The 27,496-nt window shown below is 43.6% G+C and overlaps 1 protein-coding gene across 1 annotated transcript in view; it reads right to left on the reverse strand.

The window, feature by feature from the left end:
- ntrk3a (neurotrophic tyrosine kinase, receptor, type 3a) overlaps positions 1–27,496 on the reverse strand; it is a 122,288-nt gene that overhangs the window by 639 nt on the left and 94,153 nt on the right. Inside the window, 6 exon segments of the mRNA XM_041038353.1 lie at positions 2,384–2,542; positions 5,837–6,080; positions 10,951–11,123; positions 14,358–14,488; positions 22,506–22,527; positions 22,529–22,695. Coding sequence (XP_040894287.1) covers positions 2,384–2,542; positions 5,837–6,080; positions 10,951–11,123; positions 14,358–14,488; positions 22,506–22,527; positions 22,529–22,695 — 896 coding nt within the window.

Raw genomic sequence — 27,496 nt, forward strand, 5'->3', positions numbered from 1 at the left:
ATAAACAGAATATGCTACAGGGGTCACTGGACATTAAAGCTATTAACTCAGTTTGAGTGTTGGTGTCCCAGAAACAGCAGCAACTGTCCCACACTCTGCATCAATTAGACCTGCGCTTCAATATCCACCACTGGCCAAAAGCTGCTGTGGTTCCAGGGAGAAATACAATTAATGCTCCACAACACATCAGCCAATTCATTCTGTCCTTATTACCATCACTCCATCACATTCTTTAACACATGTGCATGATGGCAGCATCGCTGTTTTGCAGATGAAACTGTGCTCACAGGTGCAGTACTGCAGTTTGCAGTGTTGCCTCACCTCCTGTGCACTGGGGTTACAGGAAACAACAGGTGTAAGGTAAAGAAGATTTCTTTTCTCTGCTGATAACCTCAGGTCAGTTTCCAAGTCAGTGTGGTGACTGTTCTAATTTAAACCCAAAATGCATTTCCTGGTTCACTGTATTGAATGAAGTCCTCAGATCCCTGCTATTCCACAGAGTAAATAATGTTTTGCTCCAAAGGTTTACAGGGTTTATACACAGCTGAGTTCTGTAGGTTATATATTGAATTAATGGTGTGCAGCAGCAGACAAAAGCAGTAATGTTGTGCTTTCCTGTTCCGTACTGTCACCGTGATGATAGTGCAGTGCTGGTGAATCCGGTTCAGCAGAGCAGCACTTGTCTTTAAAGCAACTGGTGACAAGGATTGTGTTTCTGTGCCAAGTGATGAGTTGGAAGCAGAAGTGGAGAATGAATACAACTAAACACAAATGATTAAGCACAGAGCAGTCCACCTCAAGCATCTTATAACACAACCCTGCCTCCTGGAAATCATCTTCATATACGACTAAACTGCTGGCTGGACGGAGTACATTCAGACACAATGTTTTATTTTTTATTATTAATATGTATTATATATTAATGAATGGGCTCCATTTATTATGTCAGCGAAGACACGATGGAGGTGGCTGGTATAAAGTACACTGACTGTGACACCATGACCAGAGTTCACACCCAGAATCCTGCCTGTGGTTTAGGCAACAAAAGCACTTTGATGTGAATAAACAGGATGTGTTTGCAGACATGCTAACGCTAACGTGCTAACGTTTTCTGTATGAAACCAGACCAGGTTTCATCTTTCCCTGATAACACAGTGGATTCATGCTGGAGTCACTACAGTAGATACTGCACTGCAAGATTTTAGCATGAAACAAATACACTGTGAACATTTTACTGACATGTTTAGTATCAACATATATGTGACTTGTCAAATTCATAAATAACCAACGTGTACACACGCTACACACATGTGCAGCACATGTTGCAAAAAAACGTGAGGTATGAGCAGAGTGTGTAGTGTTTGTTTATAATCCTGATATACATCCTGATCATTCCACCCACTGAGCCTTTAATTCATACATTTATATTAAAGTACAGTATATTACGTAATAATTGCATTATATTAATCAGAATGCAGTATAATGGCAGTGGCTGGATCTATAGTAACTGCAGTAAACTTTCTTTTTATTCTGTGAGACTCACTCAGTCATGTCTGTTCTCTGCTGTCGTAGGTTATTATGTTTTCCTTATGCTCAGCAGTTTTTGCCAGCGCTTCATTTCCCCTTTGTTTTCCTCTGTTCAGTCATTTCAAAATGCTTCACTAACACTTCCCTCCTCAGGCTGTTCGACCGGGAGCTGAGAGCTTATGAAGAAAAATACAATATAGACTATTATGCAAAGGAGTCCAAAATGTTGCATTCGCATCAGATTATTAGACAAAACTAAATAATATTATGGCGATAAGATATGTGATAACAACCACTGACGCAACTGTGATGTTGCTTTTGTTTATTTAAAGGGCAGAGTGGAAGAAACTACCACTGAGCTACAGAAAAATGACTTGAAACACAGGGATCCAGAGGGCTTCTTCAAAGAGGGGGTAAAGGTGGAATGTGCAAAGTTGGAGAGCCAAATGGGAGGAACAGTTAAAATGCTGGGCCAACAGTCTGAAAAGCTGCTTTCACAGACGCAGTGGGAATGCACTGTGATGCTGTCTGATTCTGAGAGAGCACACAAAGCGTTCCAGGGTTGACACAGAGACTTCAGTGAAGTGAGTTAGTGCTGGAGATGGAGAGGAGCTGACATAAGCTCTCTGAACTCAGCGTTAATGTGCGGCTGAATCTCCATCATCACGTTTTAGAAACCATGAAGAAATTCTTCACATCTCTCTGAGGACACGCTTTGTTGTTTTATCTGTTGGGAAACACACGGTGCTCGCTCTGATGCACGTCTGAATGACAGGCAGAAACCCAACATGTGGAATATGTGTGACACTGTACAACAGAAGCTCCTCTTCATGCCTTTCAGTGTAAGAGCGTGTACCTCATTATTGGCGAGCTGGAACCACGGCTGTTTGCCGTAAGTGAAGATCTCCCACAGAATGACTCCGAAGCTCCACACATCACTCTCTGTGGTAAACTTCCTGTACATGATGCTCTCAGGGGGCATCCAGCGGATTGGCAGCATGGTGTGACCTCCCACCTGAACACACACGGAGGACAAATAACCTTTAAACCCAAACATCTGTATGATGGATATGTTAGACATGATGCTTTGTGGTGAAACAACTAGCTGTGAAAGTCACCTCCACAGTTATTAAGGGACAAAATGTGCAATACCGAATGCGACACTAATGTGCAATATATATATATATACATATGGTATACATACGTATCACACCACACTTAAATACATAAACAATACATGTGCACATCTGTCTGTTTATTTTGTAAATATTTTAGTTTATATTATATTTTATTTTATACTTCAGATCTTTTATTATCTTATTTTACACTGCTTTTGCACTGATACTGGTGGTGGCTTAATCTCGTTGTACTTACGTATAATGACAATAAAGGCATTCTATTCTATTCTTCTATTCTACACAAACGTCAAATTCATTCAGCTCAGGGCGAATGACAGTGAAGCAATGTTTAATAACAGCTGTAACACTCATGCAACTACAGCTAATATTACTTAGGTATTACTGGCCATGGAATATCTGTCTGAAGGTACTTGAGATATCACTGTAGATGATGGTTTAGATGTGATGAATGAATAACGTGGGTGGGCGTAAAGACAGCTACTTATGGAGGACACACTGCTGAGTTTGAGTGTGTTGTGTCCTCTGTTCTCCATCTCTTGGCCCAGGTCTTTAACCGCTTTAGTTTATATTTGTCGTGTGTCACGTACAACACACAGAAAATACACAGAAAACCAGGGTAAAGTTGCAGCAGTATGGATCGTTTGTGGGATTACTGTAAGGCTGCAACCAACAATTATTTTATCAATTAGCTTCATAATTATCTTTGAAATTTCTAATTGAGTAAATGAATTAATTGATTCAGGGTATAATGTAATTTTTTTTTAACATTTTAAATGTGTTTTGTCTGACCCACATATTTGTATTTGAGAAGATTTTTTTCCCTTAAAGTCTTAAGTGATTAAATTCATGCGTTCACCACGAGGATGGATGGACAAATGAAAAAATCTTGAGTTGTATTTCCTGGTTATGTTGATTCTATACAGAACATAATCTCAGCCAGTTCACATTCATTGCAAAAGGAAAGCACTGTTGATAGCTCGTTAGCTCATCAGCTTAGCTTCTGTCTCATCAGACAACAATTGTCATAGTCCAGCAAAACGCCAAGCTAACAGCTAACAGCTATTATTAACAGGTTACTTACAGTACTGTGTAAAGTGAAAGGTTTACCAGTGAAGTTTGAAAAGCTTTGTCTTCTGACTAATACCTGCAAATCACTAACACATGCACATCTCATTAGAAATATATGATAGTATTATATCACAGTAAAATATAGTATATAATGATAATAATGCTCCTATAAAAATTCAGTGCATCTGACTGAGCTATGACATTTATCAGGCCAGTCACTATCTGTGGACTGTGTCACTGGGTGGATTTTTCCTTTAATCACACAAGACTAATCGTGAGGATATGAGAAGACGTACAACGCAGAGTGTCTCCTCTATTATAAGACAGCGGCTAGAAGAGACAGTGAGTGAATCATTATTCATCTGCTCTCGCCTGCTCTCTCACTGCCGTGAAATCGGAGAGCAGCTTGACTAATTTAGTCAAATATGTGGCTCCTAGTCAGGACTCACATAATGAATGACCTCCAGTGTGTCGCACTCTTCCTCCTTCCTCTGCCTGTACTGCTTGATTCCCAATGACCTGTCCTTCCTCCTGTCCCACCTTCCTTTCGCAATTTCTCCATCATGAATTAGTTATTTCTTCAGTATTCAATAAGCACTAATAATAAAACTTTAACTGCTTATGAGAAATCATTAGAATAAGTGAGCTGTCCCAGCCTGTGCTCTGTCTAACACAAGCTGTACTGAATGTGACGTCCAAAGAAAGCTGCCATACAGATGGACCTTGAACATTCATTCAAAAATGTGAATGGAATTAAATGGATATTCATTTCATTCAGAGACAGAAATAGCTCATTCATTTAGAGCTCAGTGTTACCTGAGATAAAGCCTCAGCACACACACAACACAAACCTTTATTAGAGTGATTGATGAGCGGCAGCATAATGCACTTAATACAAACTTCAACTCACCTCACACAAGCCCATAAATCTGAAATTTGATTGGACTCGTGAACTTTCTCATTTTCATGGACTCACAGTGACAATACTGTCCTCCAATAGTGACAGGCGGTCTGGGAGAGGTGTTGTTAATTTGTGTAAACTTTAATATTACTCTAATCATTCAGCTAATTCTGGGTAATGAGGTCTTTTAATGTGATGACTGCATTTACCTCTGATTTGTTTTGGCTTAATGAACAGTGGTTCTAACCTGGGTCAGTGTCCTGCAAAGCATCTGATACGATTCCTCAGAACAGAATCACAGTTGTCTAATGATATGATCATTATTAACTCAGAAAGGTCTTTATTCTTAACTGAAAATCAGTTTCTTGTGAGTCTCCCAACTTTTTGAACGTGCCATTCTAAATGACTGGATTACCCATTGAACTGATTAGATGTTTAGTGTATGAGATGTATATCATCTCTCACAAAACAACAGTAAGAAGACAGACAGGTAATCAAAGAGGCAGAGAGAGCAGACAGTTACACTGAGCCTGGTAATGTACATATGGCTGAACTGCAGTCTGCTCGGTGTGAGCTGCAGACTGAGTCCCTGAGTTCTGTCTGACTGCAGGCAAACAGTCTGCACAGGGAGGAGAGAGACAGCAGGAAAATGATCTCCTCTGACAGTTTGGCTGTCGGAGCCTGAATTGGAGACAGCGGCTGCATGTTAATCAGCCAGTTGCTCTGTCCTCTCAGACGAAGTACAGCTGAGGGAATATGTGTTGCCTGTGAAGCATCTGGAAAGGACGTTTTTGGCTCAACTGCCAATAGATGAACTGAACTGAAAAAAAAAAGAATGATTTAACTGAGTCATGTAAAATAAACAGAGCGTGGACAGTGATTGGACAGGTCAACAAAACAACCTCAACACGTATATGTTGAAGGGTTTTCCTTTTTTTTTTTTTTTAGGTGCTTTTGACCATCATGTCCTGGAGGTGTGTGTATAAAAGGTCACCTGTGCTAATATCAGCTGCTCCATCAAAGCACTTTAACTCACCACTGAAGACGAGCAGCCCTACACAGCCAATGGTGCCAGTGAGCTCAGTGTGGTGAGGACAGCTGCCTGTGTGCTGCAGTTGTGGTTCCACTTTTACAACAGAACCTAGCAGCTGCCTGGGTTGGATTACTACTTTCACATTTTGAAAAAGCTTGCTGTTCTTACCCTGTAATAATCTGTGCTGTAAATGTCTCTGGACATGCCAAAGTCTCCAATTTTGACCAGGAGGCCATTCCCCACCAGGCAGTTCCTGGTTGCCAAATCGCGGTGCACAAAGTGTTGAGACGCCAAGTAGATCATCCCTGCTGCGATCTGACTCGCTATGTGAAGCATCTGGGACAGGCCCAGCTCTCCGTTGGTTTGCAGAGGTTGACCATCCACCAGGATCATGGCGTCTGGCCCGTGGGCTCTGAGGAGGAAGTTACAGTCAGTTAGAAGCACAGGAAACATGTCGTAGTCCAATAAGACATTAACATTGCACATACCACCAGTTTCATGATGTACTTCTTTCAGTCATCAGATACTGATTTCAGTTAATTTCAGAATAATATGAAAATCATCTTGTAAACCCTGTAAACATGTTAGGATTGGTAACTCATTTGATTTTACTCTCACAGTGTGGTAATGAGCAGAGGAGGCACAAACAATACTTTAATGCAATAACAAAAAGTGCATTAAGCAGCTGACCATTCTGTACTTGTAAGGCCGAGGAATTTAGAGAAACAGGCCCTGCATCTAACTGCACATGCACAGGAACGTCATGATGCCAACATGTTTTCAACATCCTGCAGTTTGACTTTCACTGAAATTAAACAGAAGCTGCTTTCAAAGTGGGGAATCACAGTAAAACTGGTGGCCAGTAGAAACAGTTCTGAGGAGGTGCTTTGTCTGGCCTTCATGTAAAACGGTTGGAAAAAGGTTTCCTGCGAGCTGCAGCACCAGACTGTGGAGAGAAAGGGAGTTCATTTCATCAGTGTGTGATACGGATTCGGCTGTGGCCACATCACACGCTGCTTTATTTAATGCTGAGTATAGTAAAAAACTTGATTCTCATGTCTATGTGGCTATATATATATGGCTATAATAAAATATTCTAAACTCAAGGATCATTCATACCAGTTCAACTCTTTAGACTTCTGGGAATTGAACTTGCACATCTCCTTTAATGGATCAAAAATAAAGAAGTGTTATCAAACAGGTCTGTTGGTGTTATGAGATTATGTTAAGAAGGCAGTATTAATCCATTAACTGGTATCATCCTGAACTGTCCATTATCAGACAGGATCTAAGAGTTAAAACATGCAAACCCTGTGTGTGAGAAAGAGCTGTGTGTCCTTTCAGCTTCACTGAGTTTTAAGTCTCTAATGGAGGTGGTTCAGCAAGACAGCTCAATGTGTGTGTGAGTGTGTGTGTGTGTGTGTGTGTGTGTGTGGAGGGCAGCGGGTGCTGGCTAAATTAGCAGTGTGTCCTGGATGAATTGATGCCAGCACTTTAATGGAAACAATTACTGAGCTGAAATTAGCATCCAATGCACAGAGAGACTGACTGAAACACTGTCCCATTCAAGAACACACACACACACACACACACACACACACACACACACACACACACATACACACACACACACACACACATACATACACACACTAATACACACACACACACACACAGTCATACGTAAGCACTGGCAGACTTCACTTCCTGGCGGCGGACAAAGTACCAATGTTCTATTCTGTAGGGCAAAGCATCCTGGGAGCAAATAACATCTAATCACAGCAGACATAATGCAGCTCATTAGCTTACCAACTGCAAGTTGCAATTTCGGCATTCAGCCTGTGTTCTGATCCACAGATGCTGGCAGTGAGTGAGCAGGTCGGGCTGCAGAGTGCGACTCAGCAGAGTGAAAGCCTGTCTCAGGTAATGGCTTCCACATTCACAGCTTGTATATGGTGCAGTGGTTGTATGTTCATTCTTCTTTGTATTTGGGAAAAGCTCTGGAGCATAATTTTAACCCAGTGCATTCAGGAGTGGGACTTATTTACAGTAATATAGTTAATGTTTTTAATAACTGATGTTTTAATATGACAGCACATCTCCTGGTGACGTTTACTGAATCCAGTTTGTCTCTGAATTCAGCTCCTCAGTGTCTCACACATTCAGTTGTGTGAGAAGTCAACTGGTTTGTTGTGCAACTTCCCGCTCACCCTGTTTCTAACAACCCACCCGTGGCTGATTCAGTCGCTTGCACCTTTGTTTCACGTCTTCCAGCAGTGAGGGTGCTAGCAGCGCCGACAGTCCGGCTTCCTGTGTGTTTGGTCCACAGATCCAACAGAACTGTGTAAGCTGAATGAGTCTTCTCATTCTGAGCCACAGCACAGCACCGAGCACAGTGGGTCTAATGTCTCTGCTCATTCTCTGTTTGTCGAGCTGTCTACAGCTTTGTTCTCTCAGGCAGTCTCATTTATCAATCAGAGAGCTGCAGAGACAGGCTGCCCTGCACTGAGGCAAGGCACGAACAGACACACACCGAAGGGTCGACCAGACGCACACCACATCTCCAAACTGCTTGTTGTGTAATTGTAACAAAGCAATTTCCCTGCAGGGATCATTAAAGTTATTCTGATTCTGATTGGGGCGGCATGGTGATGCAGTGGTTAGCACTGTCGCCTCACAGCAAGAGGGCTCCAGGTTCGAACCCTGGTCTGAACCAGCCCAGGGTGAACCCCGCCTCTCACCCGCAGTCAGCTGACTCCAGCTCCCCCCGCGACCCCGATGGATGATTCTCATATTTTAATTTAATCTTTTTCATGTTGTGTGGGTATATTGTGAGTTTTGAAACAAACTAGTACACTAGATACTAGTAAATTTGATAGAACTAGATACTAGTAAACCTAGTATTTTTTTAATCAACTTGCCAACATACAGATAATATTTTTAATATAATAAATATAAATGTAGAATTTTAGGAATTTATCATTTTTGTTCCATGTAAATACTGAAAGATGAAGCTCAGTGAATAAAGGGTCAGTAAAATGCTGTTGAAGCTAAAGTTTCATCTCCTGTGCATCATGAAAATAATCCACAGTTTTCATGGAAATCAGTTCAAACAGCCTGGAGCTGCTTTTAGTATCAGGTGTGACGGAGAAATAAAGAGGAAATTCTACAGTGTCGCACAATTTTAAAAATGGCTAAACTAACATTTTAAGCATGAAGACGTGTGAACACTCAAAAGCTACTAAGATGTTATTTTCATACTGTTATTGTGTGTGTGCATTCGGCCAGGTCAGCCACACAACCACAATAAAGCTCAAGCACTACAACATAATGCTAAGCTAATGCATTGAACATTTCTCATGTGCAGGTGTAAAGTCTGATATAACAGTGGTACCAGAGGACAGGTCAGGACACAGGTCAGGACACAGGTCAGGACACAGGTCCACAGCAAATAAGTTTTTGTCCTTTAGCTTTTTAGGAACACACCAAACTTCCCAAACCATTGGTGAAGAGGAAGAACGATGCTTCTACAGCGACACATTTTCTTCACATCAATCACTCTGTAACAACCTAAAGCTGGTCTGTGCTGTAAGACCCAACACTGATGGTGTTTCTACTTAAGACTGACTGTATTTCAAATACCACTCTGGGTGGAACAGCTCCCAGTGTCAGACTGTCACTCCGTCAGAAAGGCTCATCAATCACACTGGTATGGCACATGACACGGCTCTAACAAGCCTCTCACAGCGAGGCACACTGACTGCAGGAACAACATCTGATGCCGGAGGGGAGTCTGCCATTTATATTTATAACATTCTAACATGCAGCCCACTTCATAACTTTATAAAAGGCGGCCCACTAAAAAGATTGTTCATAAACAGCGTGGTACGACCTGTAGAGAAGGGAACTGGGGGTGTAAAGGAAGAAGGAGTGGTACTTAACAACCAGATGGTTGTAGTCCGGTGACAAGGTTCAAAATGAGACATCAGCCTGCAGTAGCTCACAGAGACAGGCTCATTCATCACTCAGTGTCTACAAGCTAACACGCCGCTCTCTGCCACACACACGTCGGGCAGATCAGTCTCTGTAGTCTTTGTCTTATTCATGTGCTAATGAGAGAAAGGTAACATGGACATATTTTTCAGGGTTTCTACCCTGACGTACCAAAACTCCTCCTCTGACATTCCAAAGCAAAAGCAAGTCACAGGAAGTCGGGTCAAAAAGTCAACACACACAAATGAAGTGTGAGGACGCACAGAACTAGGATTGAGACAGTCCTGAAAAGCACATGATTCCAAATACTAAATAAAATCAGTACTGTTGAACATGTGTGTTTGACTCTACACTGAACGTCTTGCTCAGTATATACAGAAGTTAAATTTATCTCCCTCTCAACCATCTGCAGCATTCCTGCTTCATCTCTGATGCATCTGTAATTCTGATCCAGTGGTGAGAACATTTTTCATACACTGAAGTATTGGACTGTCCAGTACAGTTTGGAGGTTTTCCAGTCTGCAGTCACACATTTCAGAGGGGAATGTTGAACTACCCATTTTACTGACATGTACAATAAAGATGCTGTTACTGCGCATTAAAGATCCAGGTTTTACTTACAAAAATATGATAATATGGATGTTAATAGGGATTGTTACATATTACACACCAGTCTAAGGAGGTAATAGAGGTTTCACTGCATTTAGTTTAAAGAGATTATCTGTATACGTCTTCCACCGTATCACTGACAGGGTGTCTGAATTAGTGCTTCTACTTCTGAAACTAATAAACACATTTTGTAGTTAATTTTTCTGCACTTTCCTTAAAATGCACGAAGGAATTTTATTTATCCGTGGATATGTTTGCATTGTGGTAATACTGCTTTTTTACTTCAGCTACAATTATCTCAGCCCCTCTTTTTGAGTGGAAACACACCTGAAATGTCACTAATGATAACACACAACACCAAAGCACAGCACCGAAGCAGTGAACTGTGTCTCTGTGATCAGATTCTCTGTGATCTCACTGAGAGTGTGACTGAAACCTGTGGAGCTGATGGCCAGGGCTGCCTCAGCTACGGCAAATTCCCAACATCTACGAACGACCTACAAAATATATTACTATATTACTCTCTGGTATGCTTTAAGTTTAAGAATATCCCAGATGAATATCCAGATGAAGAGAAGTCCAAAGCTTGTGCTAAGGAACTGGAATCCATCATTGTTGTCACTCACATCAGATCTACTCACCTCCTCCTCTACCACCTGTGGCTTTTCTGTCAAACTCACCTGAGAAACTTATTGAGATCTCCGTGCTTCATGTACTCAAAGACCATGATGAGAGGGTCTCCGTCCACACACACTCCGTAGAACTTCACTATGTGCTCGTGCTGGAGGTTGGTCAGCAACTCAGCCTCACGCTGGAAATCCTTCCTGGCTGCAAGAGTGGGGTCCTTCAGAGTCTGGAGAGAGGGAGCGAGAGAAAGATTACAAATTGTGGCTGGATCAGGTCTTCCACTTTAGTAGCCATGGAGACAGTTGTCCTTCCTGTCCCTGCAGTGGCCATGGAAACACCCCTCCCTCCTGCATCTGTCCTATTCTTCTATTGCTCTCCTCTCACTTGGAAACACCACTACAGTTTGCTGTAAAACAGGATACAGATGGCCTCTGTTCTGGGACACAAAGGAAGTGCAGCTGCTGGACTACGTGGAAACAGGTCACAGACAGCCACAGGAGAAAATCAGCACAGATTTGGTGTGGGAAGTGTTCTCCCATCAGGACAAGACCAGGTCCCCAGCCACCATCCAACAAAGTTGATTTGAACTCAGCCAACAATTTTTTTGGAAATAAGGGACCTGAATGCTCCTTGACTTTATTATAGGCTTTATGTGGAAAAGTACATGTGCTAAGTTTCCTAAAAATGATTCCTTCTACTTCGGGCCACAAACTGCAAATCACGGTCAAATATAAGGAACATTTATCTGATCCCTGATGAGTTCATCCACTGAATACTCTGTGTGGGTGAGGGTGCAGCAGGAGTCTGAAGTCTGAGTCTGGATTTTATCCAGATTAAAAACATTAAATTGATTTATTGTTTCTTACAAAACTGCTTCAGGTGCTGCGTCTGTCTGTCTGAGTGCAGAGAGTCCAGTGTACAGACTGGCACCAGCAGAGGGAAAACCCTACATCTAAACAACACTATGTGTGTATTTGTGTAAAACAAACACATTTTTCTCATGTTGCCTTGTTTTCCTTCAGTTTCTCTTGTATCCTTCTCCACTTGTATCCTTACCCTCCATTTCCTCCTGAACACTACAGTAAGTTCTGCCTTCTGTCCAAACACAAAAAGGTTGTCGAGGGTCGGAGCTGAGTTTCAACAACATCCATTCATGACACAGACATGATGAACAATCTGACAGAGGAAAGCACACAGCATATCCTCCCTCAGTGAATGGCAGTAATGGGCTGAAATGCTCCAATTACTGGTAACAGATTAATGGCAGTACTGCTGCCATGGTTACCTTCTTGTTTATCGCTCTCTCCCCTTTCTCCTGTGATGAACTTCATATTCTGAGCTGCTCTGTGTTGTATAATGTATTTTCACAATGGTAATGGCTTAGTCCCTGTTCTGTTAGCATCAGCTGACATGCCACTGGCACTATACATCTTACTGACAGTTTTTATGAATGAAAACAGAAGTTTAAAAAAAAAAAGAGAAGAGACGCGCTGAACTGTTAGGTTAAAAAATATACTGCTTGTATGAGACCAACAGAAAAGTACATATTCATGCATTTTGTCCTCATATTGTTCTTTTTGAGACGGCTATAGTTTGAGATTTTCCCATCATGCTGTGGGTGAGATAGATGAAAGCATGAATGCTGCCCATTTAGAAGAGCTAAAGCTTCAAAATGCTGTGAAAACAAACAACATATACCATCGATACCTCAGTTCAATTACATTTAGAAGTGTTTATACACTGGAAATAACTTTTAGTTGCACACACACACACACACACACACACACACACACACACACACCTGTGATTATGTGACTCAGCAGAAGTCTATACATGAAAACATTCTTGATGAAAACTGATCCTGGCAGATACAGTGTGTTTGTGTATGTGTGTGTGTGTGTGTGTTTTGTGTGTGTGTGTGCGCGTGTGTGTGTTTTGTGTGTGTGTGTGCGCGTGTGTGTGTTTTGTGTGTGTGTGTGTGCGTGTGTGTGTGTGTTTTGTGTGTGTGTGTGTTTACATCATATACTGCGTAGATGGTTTTCAGACCCTGAGATTTTCTCTGTGGAGCATTTGTTCTGCAAATGTCGCTGCATACATCATGTGTCACTCTGAACCATATTCAATGTGAGTGTGCATCTGCACACTCCACACTGTCTCCACAGATACTGGAGCAGAGGTTTCAGACTTTGATTGTATGTGTTAGGTTGTGAATTTAGATTTCTAGTCCTCAATATAGGTTAACGAGTCTTTGGAAGACAACTTAAAAAGCAAGGTCACTGGGAAGACTGGGTGTACACACACATATTCTCTCACACAGAGTAAGTGCGAGTTACAGAGGATTTTCATCATACTGAAAGAGACATGAAAAATGAAAGGGGCCTTTGATATTTCACCTTAGTGCCGAGACTTTTTTCTTCTGTACGAAGGTGCAGAGCAAAGACAGGTGAGGTCAAAGCATGTGGCTTTAGCATGTGCAGCAGACACAGCAGAGTCCCTGGCACGCCATTGGTGAGCTCATGGTAGGGACAGTCAGTTATTTATGTGCTCAACGAACGTCCTTCTGTCTTTTTTACAGTGAAATGATCCCACTGCCAAACAGGAAGGAGGCAGGACCACCTGAGAGGGAGGCTTTAACCCAACATACACACTAAAATTCTGTGTCTGCGGGTGCTCGGAAATATCAGCTGATCAGTGGCTCATTTAGTGGTCACACAGAGAACCAGGAGAAAGTGTTTATGGAATGAAGAAACATTAGTACACAATCATTTTGTAACTGTGGAGAACACACAGCTGCTGTGTGCATTTGTGTGTCCGTCTGTGTGTGAGTGCTCAAACAGCTTGTCAGCATTTCTCTCTGAGATGCAGCTGATACACGTCCCGTCAGCTGGCTGCATTTCCAGATACTGCGTTTCTCTCTGCTGCTATGAAAGGCAGCTGTCGATGTGCTCACACACAGACACACACACACACACAGACACAGACACACACACAGACACTGACACAGACACACACACAGACACACAGACACAGACACACACACACACACAGACACAGACACAGACACACAGACACACACACACAGACACACACACAGACACAGACACACAGACACAGACACACAGACACACAGACACAGACACACACACACAGACACAGACACACAGACACAGACACAGACAAAGACACACACACACAGACACACACACACACACACACACACACACACACACACACACACACACATACACACAGACACAGACACACACACACATACACAGACACACAGACACAGACACACAGACAAAGACACACACACACAGACACACACACAGACACACACACACACATACACACAGACACAGACACACACACACATACACAGACACACAGACACAGACACAGACACAGACACACACACAGACACAGACACAGACACACACACACTGCCTGTAGCTCTTACCTTTACAGCTACCAGCATCTTGTCCTTGGTGGGACTCAAGTTGTAACATTCAGCCAGGAAGACCTTGCCGAAAGCTCCCTCTCCAAGCTCCCTCTTCAGAATAATGTCCCGCCGTTTAATATGCTGAACATCTGCAGGAGACAGAGGGACAGAGGGACTGAGTTAACATCCACACAGTTTTACCACACAGCCTCTTAAAAAGCTTCCCTTCACGATGCTGATGCTGTCAAACTGTCCGCCTGCAGTTTGGTGGAGCATCTGAAAGTCATTATCCAAAAGGTGATTCTTCATCTGTTCACTGCAGACTCACAAGTTCCCAACACATTTCACAACAGGAACATTCAAATACAGACTCTGCTATTTACAAAAATAAAAGACCTATTTCTGCAACTGACTGTGTTTAAAGTGTAAATGTTAGTGTGACATTGTGATCTCGTTCTTGAACTGTCTGCCGCACACAAGTTTACACCCGGCTGAGGATCTCACAGGAGCAGCACATCAATCATATTAGCATGTTGCATATCAAAGAGTGTATTTACCTAACTGTTCCACCGTGTGTGTGTGTGTGTGTGTGTGTGTGTGCGATTGGAGGGAACTCATCTGATTATATCTGCTCCAGTGTGTGTGTGTCACTGCTGACAGGGGACTGCCCCGTCTCTCTCAGTGTTAATGACAGCATTAACCCTGGCTATTTGTATCAGAATTAATTAACCTGCATGGCACACACACATATAAAAACACTTTGTATACCTGTGTGTCTAATGGGTGTGTGTGCTTAACTCTGAACTATAAGAATATCGTCAGATGCACACCGTCTGGTATATGGTTGATTTACCTTCAGTGTGCATGAACTGTGTATTCATTATGTCCCCATGACAACCAACACCACTCCACACCAATTTCAGAGTAATGAGGTCATGCCTCTGAACTTATCTACCTAACATTCACCTCAACATTTTGACATTAATACGTGGGGCGGACCAGCAGTGATGTTGTGAAATGTTTACAGACATGCAGTCAGTATAAACAGTAAAAACGTTTCACTAGGAAAAATACTGAGCACAGAAATCTAAAAATGTATTCACACATGTTGAAAAAGGATCCGGGTTAGTGCAAATGTAATTACACACAGCAACTATTCATTAGAAAGCTACATTCTGCTTTCTGACTGGTACAAATTAATTTTCTGATATCTAAAATTCAACTTGTTATAAAAGGAACTGTCAAAACCTTAAATATAATTGTTACTAGTAGGAATATAATTTTCTGAAACAGTTCTAAATTTCTGAGATGTGATACTAGACACTGGAAATTCTCACCAGTTGTAATTCTGGTATATAAGTGATTTAATATGGACTGGTCAGAACTGAGACGTCAGCTTTTAGACGTCTAGAATTATATTGATGAAATCTGGAACGGAAGAACAACTGTATGAACGCACATCAACACACAAATGCCACAAATAAAAAGTGAACTGTTGATATGGACATTTGACATTTCCACCAGCGAAACCCTTTGGTGTGAATGTTTAGGTGGATGGATTTGCTGATCGTAGCACTGCAGCATGTTACTGCTTCCAAACCTCAGGAGTACCCTCCATCTTTTTAACCCAGTTATAAGGAGACCTCTATCAGCGTGACCCCCACCCACAGGCTGCAGTGACGTCAGCTGCAGACCCACCGGCCTCTTCATCGCTGCGTCAGCTCAGCAGCAGACCACCGGTTTGGCTTTCTGACATGACCTTCCCTGCTGCCACCTCTGCTCAGGCTCATGGACGACCATGATCTGTTAAGTCCATCTACTGCACATAGTGCGACAGTGCCACAGGATCCCTGCACAAACACATCTGACAGCTTCATAAAGACAAAAGAACATTTCGACAGCGCTGATGGATCCTCTCTGGATGATTGTGCCTTTGTTGCCTTGTTGAAAAGCTATTGTGTTTCATTATCCGGCTGACTGCCTTTCTGTCATCTGGAGGTCACCTTTTCATTATGACTGGAAATGTGACCTTCATGACTGATCAAATGGCTTCTGATGCGCTCTCTAACCACAGCCTGTCTGCTGTTTGGGCCTGTGATTCAAAGTGAGAGAGGGCCATTTTCTTTTTCTTTTTTCTTTAACAGTATATGATTGGCACCTTTGGCCTCATTGCACAGTTATCAGTGAACACGGTGGAACATCTGTGGGAGGCACAAGGGTTGTGACAGGCAGCAAAGGTCCATAGTCAGATTCAGACCACAGCTGTTACCATCTGGTCACCAAAATACTCCAAAAGGTACTTTTCTAATCTGTTCCCCAAGACCCCACCCTCCATTTTGTTCCTGCATCAACAGCAGCACCTCAGCATGAACTGGCAACAACCAGTGCTGGTCCAGCTCCACACGTCTCCCATCATCCATCACACTCAGTCGTGGCTCCTGCTCCTGCAGGGTGTCGGCAACAGCTGCAGCAGAGAAGTTAAAGGTCTGCACAGCAGCAGAGCAGAGGAGAAGCTGAGTGACTGTCAGCCCCACCCACGCACACAGCGGTCTGTGGAACGTCCCACTCCGTGTCTGACAGGTGCCGCTGCTGAATCATCAGCGACTCTTCGTAGCCCACGGCGTTTATTTTAATCAATCACAGCCCCAAACCCTCCAGGCTCTGTCTCTGTGACAGGCAGGCACACATTTATCCTCGTGATGGTTTTCATGTGTTGAAGCTCAGTAGCTAAACAGAGCTGTACGATGCACCCTGAGAATTCTAAGACCAATATCTATATTTCTGACATGTGATGTGTCATCCTGGCTGACCATGTGAATGGGCCGTGCTGCTGCTTTGTACAAGTTTCAATATGTCAAACTGAGCCGACAGCAACTCCCTTTGGCCCTGTCATCGCAAATAGTTGATGTTTACATGTGTAACACCTCTTAGACATGTAAAGGACCGCAAGTGCTATGAAAGTTTACATGAATATGAACATGAACATCCCACTAATTTTAAAGATATGAACCAGTTAGTCCTTGTTGCACTTGGAGTGTATAAACATTTCAAATCAGTCCTGTAGGACGGATGAAGGACAGGGAAAAGGACGAGCAAAAGGGTTAATAACTGTAGCATGTACGTATGTAGGAAATAATTGCCCTGGGAGGTGATGTCACCCCTGGTGTTCATGCTTCACCGTCCTCAGAACTCTATGAATAATTGCTGATGAAAAAAATTGGACCCTGAATGCATTATGGTTTAATATTTATCCTCAGTACTACTTTGCTCTGTGTCTAAAACTTTAATGCCTCGTTCTCTAGTGTCTAAGCAGCTATTGGTCTTTAGAGTCTGTGTTTACCTGTTGATATTTAAGGTGAGCACAGTCTGTGGACCATTCCAACTCTGCAGACATGGCAGAACATCTTCTGCCATCTAGACCAACCCAAGAAAAACAGCTTCAGATTGGAATATAATATAATATAATATAATATAATATAATATAATATAATATAATATAATATAATATAATATATGCTGTTTAAAGATATTGTCCTGTTAGATTGCGATTGATTATGTATAAAAAAGAGAAACACTTGTCTCAGGGTGGGGTGAGACAGAAGCTAATGTGGTGTCCACAGGAAAGAAGGTCCATCCTCATCCCTGTTTGAAGATGCTCAGTACATTCTCCTGTTTCTTGCCTTATGGCGGCTCTCGTTCAAACGGCAGGGGGCTGGCCGTAATCACTGTTCATCATATTCATCCTCAGGAGACCGTGAATAGCAGATAATAGCAGATAAAATGTCATGTGCAATCTGACCAGTATAAGAAATCCTACTCTGAGTACATATGGCACTGTAACATTTACCTCACACCAGCACTCAGGTTCCATCATTACGTCTGTGGTGGTTTCTCCTGTTTTCTTTCTCACAACGTGGACAAATGATAAGTATAAATTATATGTATCTGATGGTCTGTGTATCTGTCCTGTTAGACAGGCTGTCCAGGCAGTCGCACTCACTGTGGCGATGTGCATCAGGCCCAGCACAGAGAGACTGAGCCTGAAACCACGAGCAGCTCTCACTTAAAGATTTGGTGCTGTGACCTCTAACGTTTAACAGTCTGTCAAAGTCTGTCCAGCTTCAGCCTCTACTCCTGTCTGCGTGTACTGTATCTGAGCTGGCAGTGCTGCACACACACACACACACACGCACGCACGCACGCACGCACGCACCCACCCACACACACCCACACACCCACGCACGCACGCACGCACGCACGCACGCACGCACGCACGCACGCACGCACCCACCCACACACACCCACGCACGCACGCACGCACGCACGCACCCACCCACACACACCCACCCACCCACCCACCCACGCACGCACGCACGCACCCACGCACGCACGCACGCACGCATGCACGCACCCACCCACACACACCCACCCACACACACCCACACACACCCACACACACCCACACACACACACACACCCGCACGCACGCACGCACGCACGCACGCACCCACACACACCCCACACACACCCACACACACACACACACACACACACACACACACAGTAAAATGTAAAATATACATAAAACCCCACGCAAGCAGGTGTATATACGTGCACAACAGCAAAGACACACATGGTAACACACTTTCACTGTACACTCACCCTCACACACCCACACACACACACACACACACACGAGTTTGCTGAATGAGTTGACCGTTCCGCCACTGGGTTGCAATTAGTGAGGCTGTAATGAGCTGTGGGACTCATATCATCCAGCAGCATGTATATAGCTGTAGCTGTAGACTCTTGGAGAAGGAGAGGACAGCAGAGCACACTGCAGGGACACAGGACCTTTCATTTTAATACATTATAAACACAGTTATTGAATAGGAATTATTTTGATCACATGGTAATAAAAGAAACATTTTGCAAAAATGTCAGGGAGGTATGTACAGCTGTGTGCACCGCTGTGTGCACAGCTTATGGCCTGATATTACTGTGATATGAATACATAGCATTGCTTTGCTGAATTGAATGTCTAACTTTTTCCAATACTGTGCTCTAACTGCATTTGCTGGCATTACGAAACCAGATAAGAGATAAAAAGATCCAGATCATTTAAGGACTTGATATAGCAACAAAAAGATCAGCTAGGTGTTCGACAAAGAGTAGAAGGATGGAGAGAGCTTCATCTAAGACCAGCCTGCAAACCCGAAGTAGGTCCGTGATATGTTTACCAAGCTACTGTACATGAGACTCAGTGAATAACGTGCAGGGCCCACCCATCACTCCATTTCTGGTTACACAGCTCAATACAGTGAAATGAATGATGCTGAATCATCCAGTATCAGTATTCTGGGAATGCTGAGATAAAGGGATGAGAGTTGTGAGTGTTACCAGCACTTACATGACCTTTCAGCGATGAACCACAGCAGCACCTTTCTGTTTGACTCGAGAAGACCTGACTGAGATCTTATCTTATTTTTACCTGACGTGAAATTACAGAAAAAAACATTTCAACAATACAATATATGAAATAATAAACTGTGAAAGTAAAATTATTTGTTTTCTCAACATGTGTCCATTTAATAAAAGATCTGTGAAAACAAATAAAGGACTGTTCTGTTCTTTGTGTGTGTGTGTGTGTGTGTGTGTGTGTGTGTGTGTGTGTGTGTGTGTACTGCTGGGATGTGTGTGAGCTCACAATGATGAAAATGATGATTTGTTTATGATCAGACAAGAGAGGAAAAAACAGTTGAGCGGGACTCACACACTCACACTCACACACACACACACACACACACACACACACACACACACACACACACACACACACACACACACACACACACACACTGCACCAGTAGAAATATAGTCTTGGTGATAATCACACAAGGTGACTCTTGTGATGGATCAGAATCGCCATTGGCAACGGCATCAGTAATGTGTGTGTGTGTGTGTGTGTGTGTGTGTGTGTGTACAGTGAAGAGGGGGAGTCAGTCTGTGTTTGTGTATGTACGTGTGTGTGTGTGTGTGTGTGTGTGTGTGTTGTGTGTGTGTGTGTGTGTGTATTGTCTCTCTGGGGATTTGCTGTGATTTATGTAGCTGTAAAGGCAAGAAGCGATTTGCTCCGGCGCTGTGGCAGAATACTATCTGTGCTCAATAGAGACACGGAGAGGGTGGAGAAACTACAGGATTAACAGAGAGGGAGGGAGAGAGGGAGGGAGAGAGAGAGAGGGAGAGAGAGAGAGAGAGAGAGAGAGGGAGAGAGAGAGAGAGAGAGAGAGAGAGAGAGAGAGAGAGAGAGAGAGTGATACAAGGCACAGAGAGCAACAAACAAACAGAGAGATGTAGATATTGGTGAACAGTTAACTTCAGCTCCAACAGCTCTCATGGGGCAGAATATTAACAAAACAATAATTTTACCTTGGTTAAAATGACAAGGTGTTTGTATCTGCATATAGATGCTAATGTAGCAGGTGTGTGTACACACAGGTATAGGGCACACCTGCCTCTGGTGAATGGGAATTTACCATATACCTCTCTAATATTCCAGGTCAGTGTCCATCTTACAAAGTCATTCACCAGCCAATCAGTCCAACATGTCAAGAAGAACAGGCGGTCAGACGACCAGACAGCTTGTAACTAACAAAAGTTAATCCAGACTGTCCATTCAGCCAGCCATGTTCAGCCACTCATCCAACTGGCAGCAGGTTAACCAAGGTGGCTCAGACATCCCTCTATCCAATGAGTTTTTTCCACTTCATTCTGGGGGATCCTGAGGCCAGGTCAGATGGGATAAATAGTCTCTTCATGTTCTGGGTCTACCCCGGGGGCCCCGTACCAGTTGGATATGCCCAGTAAAAAATCCAATGGAAGGTGCCTTAGAGAGATTCTGATTCGATGCTCGAACCACCTCAACTGGCTCCTTTCAAGGAGCAGCAGCTATGTCTGAGCACAATACCCTATCTGTAAAGGTGAGCCATGGCCTCAGACTTGGAGGTGGGTTCTCAGGTTACTGCCACGACAGGTAACACAGCATTCTGACTGCAACTCCAAGCAACTGCCTCCACAATGGAGGCTTTGGACAGGGCCCATTAAGACTCCCTGTCCCCAGCATCCCTGGGATGCACGAGGGATTCTTTCTGAGGTGGGAAATGAAGACCCTGCTGGCAGGGGCCCGAGCCAGGTGTTCCGAGGCCCGCCTCACTCCCCGTCTCTGTTTGCCTGGAAGTCTCCCTCACAATCTTATCCAACTTCACCTAAGTGAAGAAGTACAGCTGATAGAACCACAAAGATCCAGGTGATCTACACCAAACTGCTAATAATCCATCGTTGCAATGGGCAGTTTGGGTAATAAAAATTTCCTTTGTTTTTTTCTCTTGTTTCTTTCATTTATGTTTGACTGACCTGTTGGTTGACGGCACTGCATTGAAATGCCTCAGCACTGAACAGTTGAGTACAGTGTTATCATAACTGGCACACTGTCAGAGCTTCAAAGCCCAAATTGCAATTAGCCAACATGAGACCTGGGAACCTTCGCTTGCTGTCTTTCTTTCATCTATAAGCCTTTTGTAGATGAATCAGATAATCATAGTTTAACTCAGCAGTTGCTGGGTAAGCAGTAATAGGTAAGGATTAAACACAAAGATGGAAGTCATGAGTGAGACTCCTCTAAAGCAATGATAAACAACTTTAATTAACAACACTGCCTCAGCTCTGTGGGGCTTCACAAGTGCTATTTATTTGTAAATCATAATTCATGGAGTCGGGGGGGGGGGGTGGGGGGGGGGGGGGGGGAGGGGCAACAGTTGAGGGATGAAAGCCACAATATACTCACCTACCAAGACACCCCCCCCCCCACACCCACCCCTCCATGCCACTACTGAAAGGCACAAAGACCTGACATTCACAATAAGCAGATTAACACGTAGCTGTGATTGTGTGAATGAGAGTTGATGCGAGCACCGTGTTTGACTTGCTTTTAAATGAAAAACTGCCGAATGCACACGAACACCCCCTGATACAGTGTACCTCCTTTATTTCCTCACATTCCCTATGGCCCATATAGAAAGTGTAAAATTTCTGGGTAAAGAATCAAAACACTGAAACACATTACAACACGTGTTCAGTGTTTCGGTCCATGTACATGCGTGTACTCACAGGTGGTGGGTTTGTTACAGTTGGTGTCCATGTCTGAAGTACTGTGGGTTCTCTATGACAGGGATCCTGGTCATTCCAATCACCACAGCGTCTGGCCCCGCATCCAGCGTACAGGGGCTGATAATCCCGTGGTTCACATGATGAAGGGGGCTGGCAGAGTCTTCCTCACCACTTATCACTGCTACTGGTCCTAGAAAGACAGGGAGAAGCAGTATGGGTGAATATCTCTTCACCGTCAAGGGTCACAGACCGATCATCTACTGGTGAAATGCAGAGTGGGAAGAAGTTATGACCTTAGTTTAGGACTGAGAGTTCACCAGCATCATCTGTCAGCAAACCAGCATTTAACCAGTTAATCAGCTGGTTAGCCAGTCAACTACAACAGCTTCCACCACAACCCACCAAAATAATTTGATTTATGTTTGATATTTTTATACAGATACAACAAGTGCGTTACAGAACTGTGTTTTTCTGACTACTAGTACAGAATGTAGGACAGCCAGTTCCATCACGTGTATATGATGGCTGTGTGGCTTAGGACTGTGCTTTGGAAAAATTAAATATAATAAATATATACAAATATCAAAAATAAACATTAATGATGATTTGAGGATTTAGAACGTGTTAAAATCATTAATATTCCAGCACTGCACAAACCACAAAAACAAAGTAAGACACTTTGATGAAAATGTGGATTTGGATTTCCCAGCAGCACCCGCAGCAGGTCAGGAGCAGCACCACGGAGAGGAGGCTTATAAAGCATAGCATGGAGTCTACTTTGTAGTCCACGTAGTGCAGTCCACTGGGAGCTGGACTCACAGCAGGCGGGCGAACAGTGTGGACAGGCTGCCAATCCATCACAGAGCTCACAGAAACCAGCGGGCTTTCCTCTACAGCTGGAGGGACCTGAAGCCTCACACCAGGTGCTGTGGGAACATGTTAACTCCACAGAAAGGAGCTGGCTGTGCTGACCTGCTCCCACGTCCACGTTAGGTGCGTGGGTGTTTTGGTCCTGAAACGTCTCAAGCATCTCATTCTTGCTGTGTTTTCTTTGTACATCAGTTCCAGCTCAGGTCTGGAGCAGCTCTTGTACACAGGGACTCTCAGTGAGCAGGTCCGGGTCAGCGTTTGTTGAGTGTTGATGGACACGTTGGCTGCTGCAGGGATCGAACCTGTGACCTTTGTCAGTTACTGGACGCCCTATGCTAATACTGAAGTCATGTGTCAGACAAGCTGACATGTAGGCTGAAGGGTCAGCTGGTAATGGACAGAGACACGGAGTGACTGATACAGGGACGAGGGAATAATGGAGAATGTGAGGAAAAGAGAGGACAGAAGGATAAATGGTGTCAGGAAATGTGAGGCAGGTCAAAGGTCAAAGGCCAGAGGTGGACTGGGCAGACAGACTGAGGAACTGGGGAGAAAGCATAGTGCTCTCTGACAGCCGCGAGGCGTGTGGCTGCTGTCCTACTTTACGGTCTGTTATTGGATATTTAGCCTTGCCTGTCCCACCTCGTGTGATGGACCAGGCTCCGTCTCCTTCGAGCTGTTTTAGGTTTATGACTCCAGCAAAGCAGGGCAGTGAGCATCAGAGTCAAATCCAGGTTCAGAACTCAGGGTAATAAATGCTGAAACTGAAGTGTGACAGAATCATTTTTTTACATGTGAAAACACAGATAACAGGCAGCACACGCTTCAAATGTCCTGCTACCTGACATCTTCTGACATTCTTCACCATCATAATAAAAAAAAAGCATATCTTCACTTGTATGCAGCATTAGGGTCTGATTTCTGAACCATAGCTGGATATAATCACTGCTGAAACACAAAGCCAAGCTTCTGCAATCATTCAGTTGCTTGGTGGTTGAATGAAAATGACACAGTGTGTAACTGTGCTGCAGTGATGCAGTGAACTCCTGCATGTAATTGTCTGTACCCAATTACATGCTGCCTTCCTGGAACACAGAGACCCTGATGGTTGGTTGGAGCTACCAGGGAATCATGTGTAGAATAAAAAAAAAGTTCTCAGGTCTCAGAGATTTACGTTGTAGTTTAGAACACGACCACCCCTCCACTTTCCTTAGAGCCCAATTCAATCACGCTTTATTACTGCAATAATCTAATAGACCTCCAGTATCAATATGTGCTTCTCACTGGCTCACAGAGCAGTCAGTCAGACTTTATTACCAACATAAACCATCAGGTCAGCTGTTAGCATTGCTCTGCTAACTTTGAGCACTGGCCAATGCACGATGCTTCTCTGTAAATCTTCTCCAGCCAAACTTAATGTCCTCACATCAGTACGCTTCACAAAGACGGGACTGCACTGCTCTTCTTAATGCCACGGGGCTCGGGAAGGCATCATGCTGCATTCTGGGTATTTCATGGGTTAATCAGGAAACATGTGCATTAGGTTTGACTGAAAAATGTACAAAGAGTAGATGAAACAAACTAATGAAGGAGTTCAGAAAAGGAAAGAAGAGGTGAATAATGTTATCTGCTGAGCCACAGCTCAGGAGGTAGAGCAAGTCATCCACTCATCAGAAGCTCGGTGGTTTGATCCTTGGCTCCTCTGGTCGTTCTGTGTATGTAAAGCTGCAGAGGTGCTTTTGTATAAATTAAGATAAATCAACAAAAGGTCCATGTTTACATCAGACTCCGGGGGGCGTGTCTACATGTGTGACTGAAACCATAAATCTCTTTACACAATATGAAAGGCAGTGAAGGCAGCACCAGCACAGCCATTATAAATGAAGCCGTTCCTTCAGAGCTGTATGATCACTGTGGCATCTCTCCTCCATCTCTCTCCTGTCACACTCTCATCCCTTCATCACTGTCTGCCTGAAACCTGTACATCACTCTGCTGACAGACACACGTATCCTGCCACACACACACACACACACGTCACCACACCTTACCTGCAGTTTACCTGCTCTTTCTCTCTCCCTCCTGCTGCCCTCTCCTTCACTCTCTCACTCGCTCTCAGAGGATGTGAATCAGGCAGAGGACCGACTTCAAACATCCAGCACACAGCAACATTCACCTCATGCTGCCAGTGTGTAACGTGTGCCCATCACTAATGTGCGGCATCTGGGCCTTTAGCATCTATAATAGATAAACGTGTTGGATAAGCATGTTTGTGAAGACATGCAACATGCCTGACCTTTGGCTGACCTTAGCCTGGATCCAGCTGTCTGCGCACACGAGAGATCACAGCTACTTTCCATACTTCATGAAACCAAACTGCCTGATGTATCATGACTGTGTGTAATGGAAAAGCACTGTATGAACGTGTGAGTGAATGGGTGAATGTTGCTTGTAGTTTAAAGTGCAATGAATGGTTGATGTGACAAGAAAATGGCTATGCACAGGACTTCACACAGCCTGACCAGCTGATCTTCACAGAAACACGTGCTCCGTGCGCAGGGCAGACAGGAGGTGGACCAGCCATGGAAGCCATGCACTTGAACATGTGCTTGAACGTATTTGATTGGCCGGTGCTTTGCTTTGCCAGAAAACCAGGACAAGGGCTGAAATGACTGAGGGGAGTTAATGTTGATCCGAACAAACCTAGCTAACGTTACTCTGTGTTCACAATCACAAAGGAACCATGTCCAGGACTTTGTCAAGCACGTAGAGAGTAATTTAAGCAAAGTTAATGGCAAGACCTCAAGGGCGTCTCCACAAAAGTTGTCACACATGAAGAAATTGGATTAGCGATTCGACTGGTGCACGACCAGCTGGCTGTAACTGAGAATGAAAAACAGCAGCTAACTGTTCGTGTCTGACAAAGACGTCAGGCGACACGTGAATTATGCTTATCAACCTGGTCCACTGTCATTCCAGCTGTCCACATCAGCACATCTGATCAGATCATTCCACATCTGACTGCTCACCTGCTGTTCAGTCAAACTGCTGTGCTGCATTCACCGACGACACACCTAACACTCTGCATCACACCTGCATCACACATCCAACACACACCTTTCAACTCCGAAGCTTATCTAAGGTGCCACAGAGACCCAGCTCTCCTCCCTGCTCTGCCAGTGCTGCAGCCGCTGCTTTGCTTTGTTCAGCCCCACCACCGTCCCTGCATCCACCCGCAGCCTCCCACTTTAGTCTCCCTCTCTCTCCGAGTGCATGCTGCAGGGAGCGATGAGGTCAGAGCCAAATATGAACTACATGTACACTACTACACTGTGACGTGGAGAGAAATTCTGTTATTTGTCAAACTGTATTACTTACATACAGTTTCTACTTTCTATTAATTATGATAAGATTGATAAAGATAAAACATTACAGTTAAACCTGGATTATTGAATCCAGACTACTGCAAACTCCAAATTATTTTACTGGCTCGTACTCAGTCTCCTGTACTTTTTGCCTGCGTGCTTTTGTTTGAATTTCATTTATTAAATAACTGGACTTAATTTATTTCAAATGAAATTTATTATCATTCTAAACACAATCATTTCACACAACCTGATGCAGTTAAATTCTCTGACCTACTTCACCTTAGGAAAAGTAAGTAAACGAATCTAATGTGAATTTATGTTAGTAAAATATTGTTACTGTATAAGTGGTTTCAATAAAATGAGCAGAAGCAAATTGACGTAAACTGAAGAGGAGAGAAGGCAAAGAGTGCGTGAGGTCCCAGCAGAACCTCCTCTCCTCTTCTTATCTCCCAGCAGCGAAGCTTCAGACTCTGACACAGAGCAGCACAGATCCCAGAGCTCAGAGATAAATCCAGGCTGAGACAGAGAGCGTGAGAGAAGGAGACAGAGCCCGGCGCAGAGATGGAGCACTTATGTGTTTCCATCCAAGTCTTTTTATATGAATCATGGTGCATTGAATTGGAAAGGCAGAATGGAAATGCCAGATTTTGATTTAATTTCCTTCATTCTGCCAAAAAGCCTTTTTTGCTCGACAGAGACAGGAACATGTTTTTGTTGATAAAGAAATAATGAGATAAATAGTGACAGAAAGGCAT

The sequence above is a fragment of the Toxotes jaculatrix genome, chromosome 5 (genome assembly GCF_017976425.1).
Source record: "Toxotes jaculatrix isolate fToxJac2 chromosome 5, fToxJac2.pri, whole genome shotgun sequence".
Taxonomy (NCBI): domain Eukaryota; kingdom Metazoa; phylum Chordata; class Actinopteri; family Toxotidae; genus Toxotes; species Toxotes jaculatrix.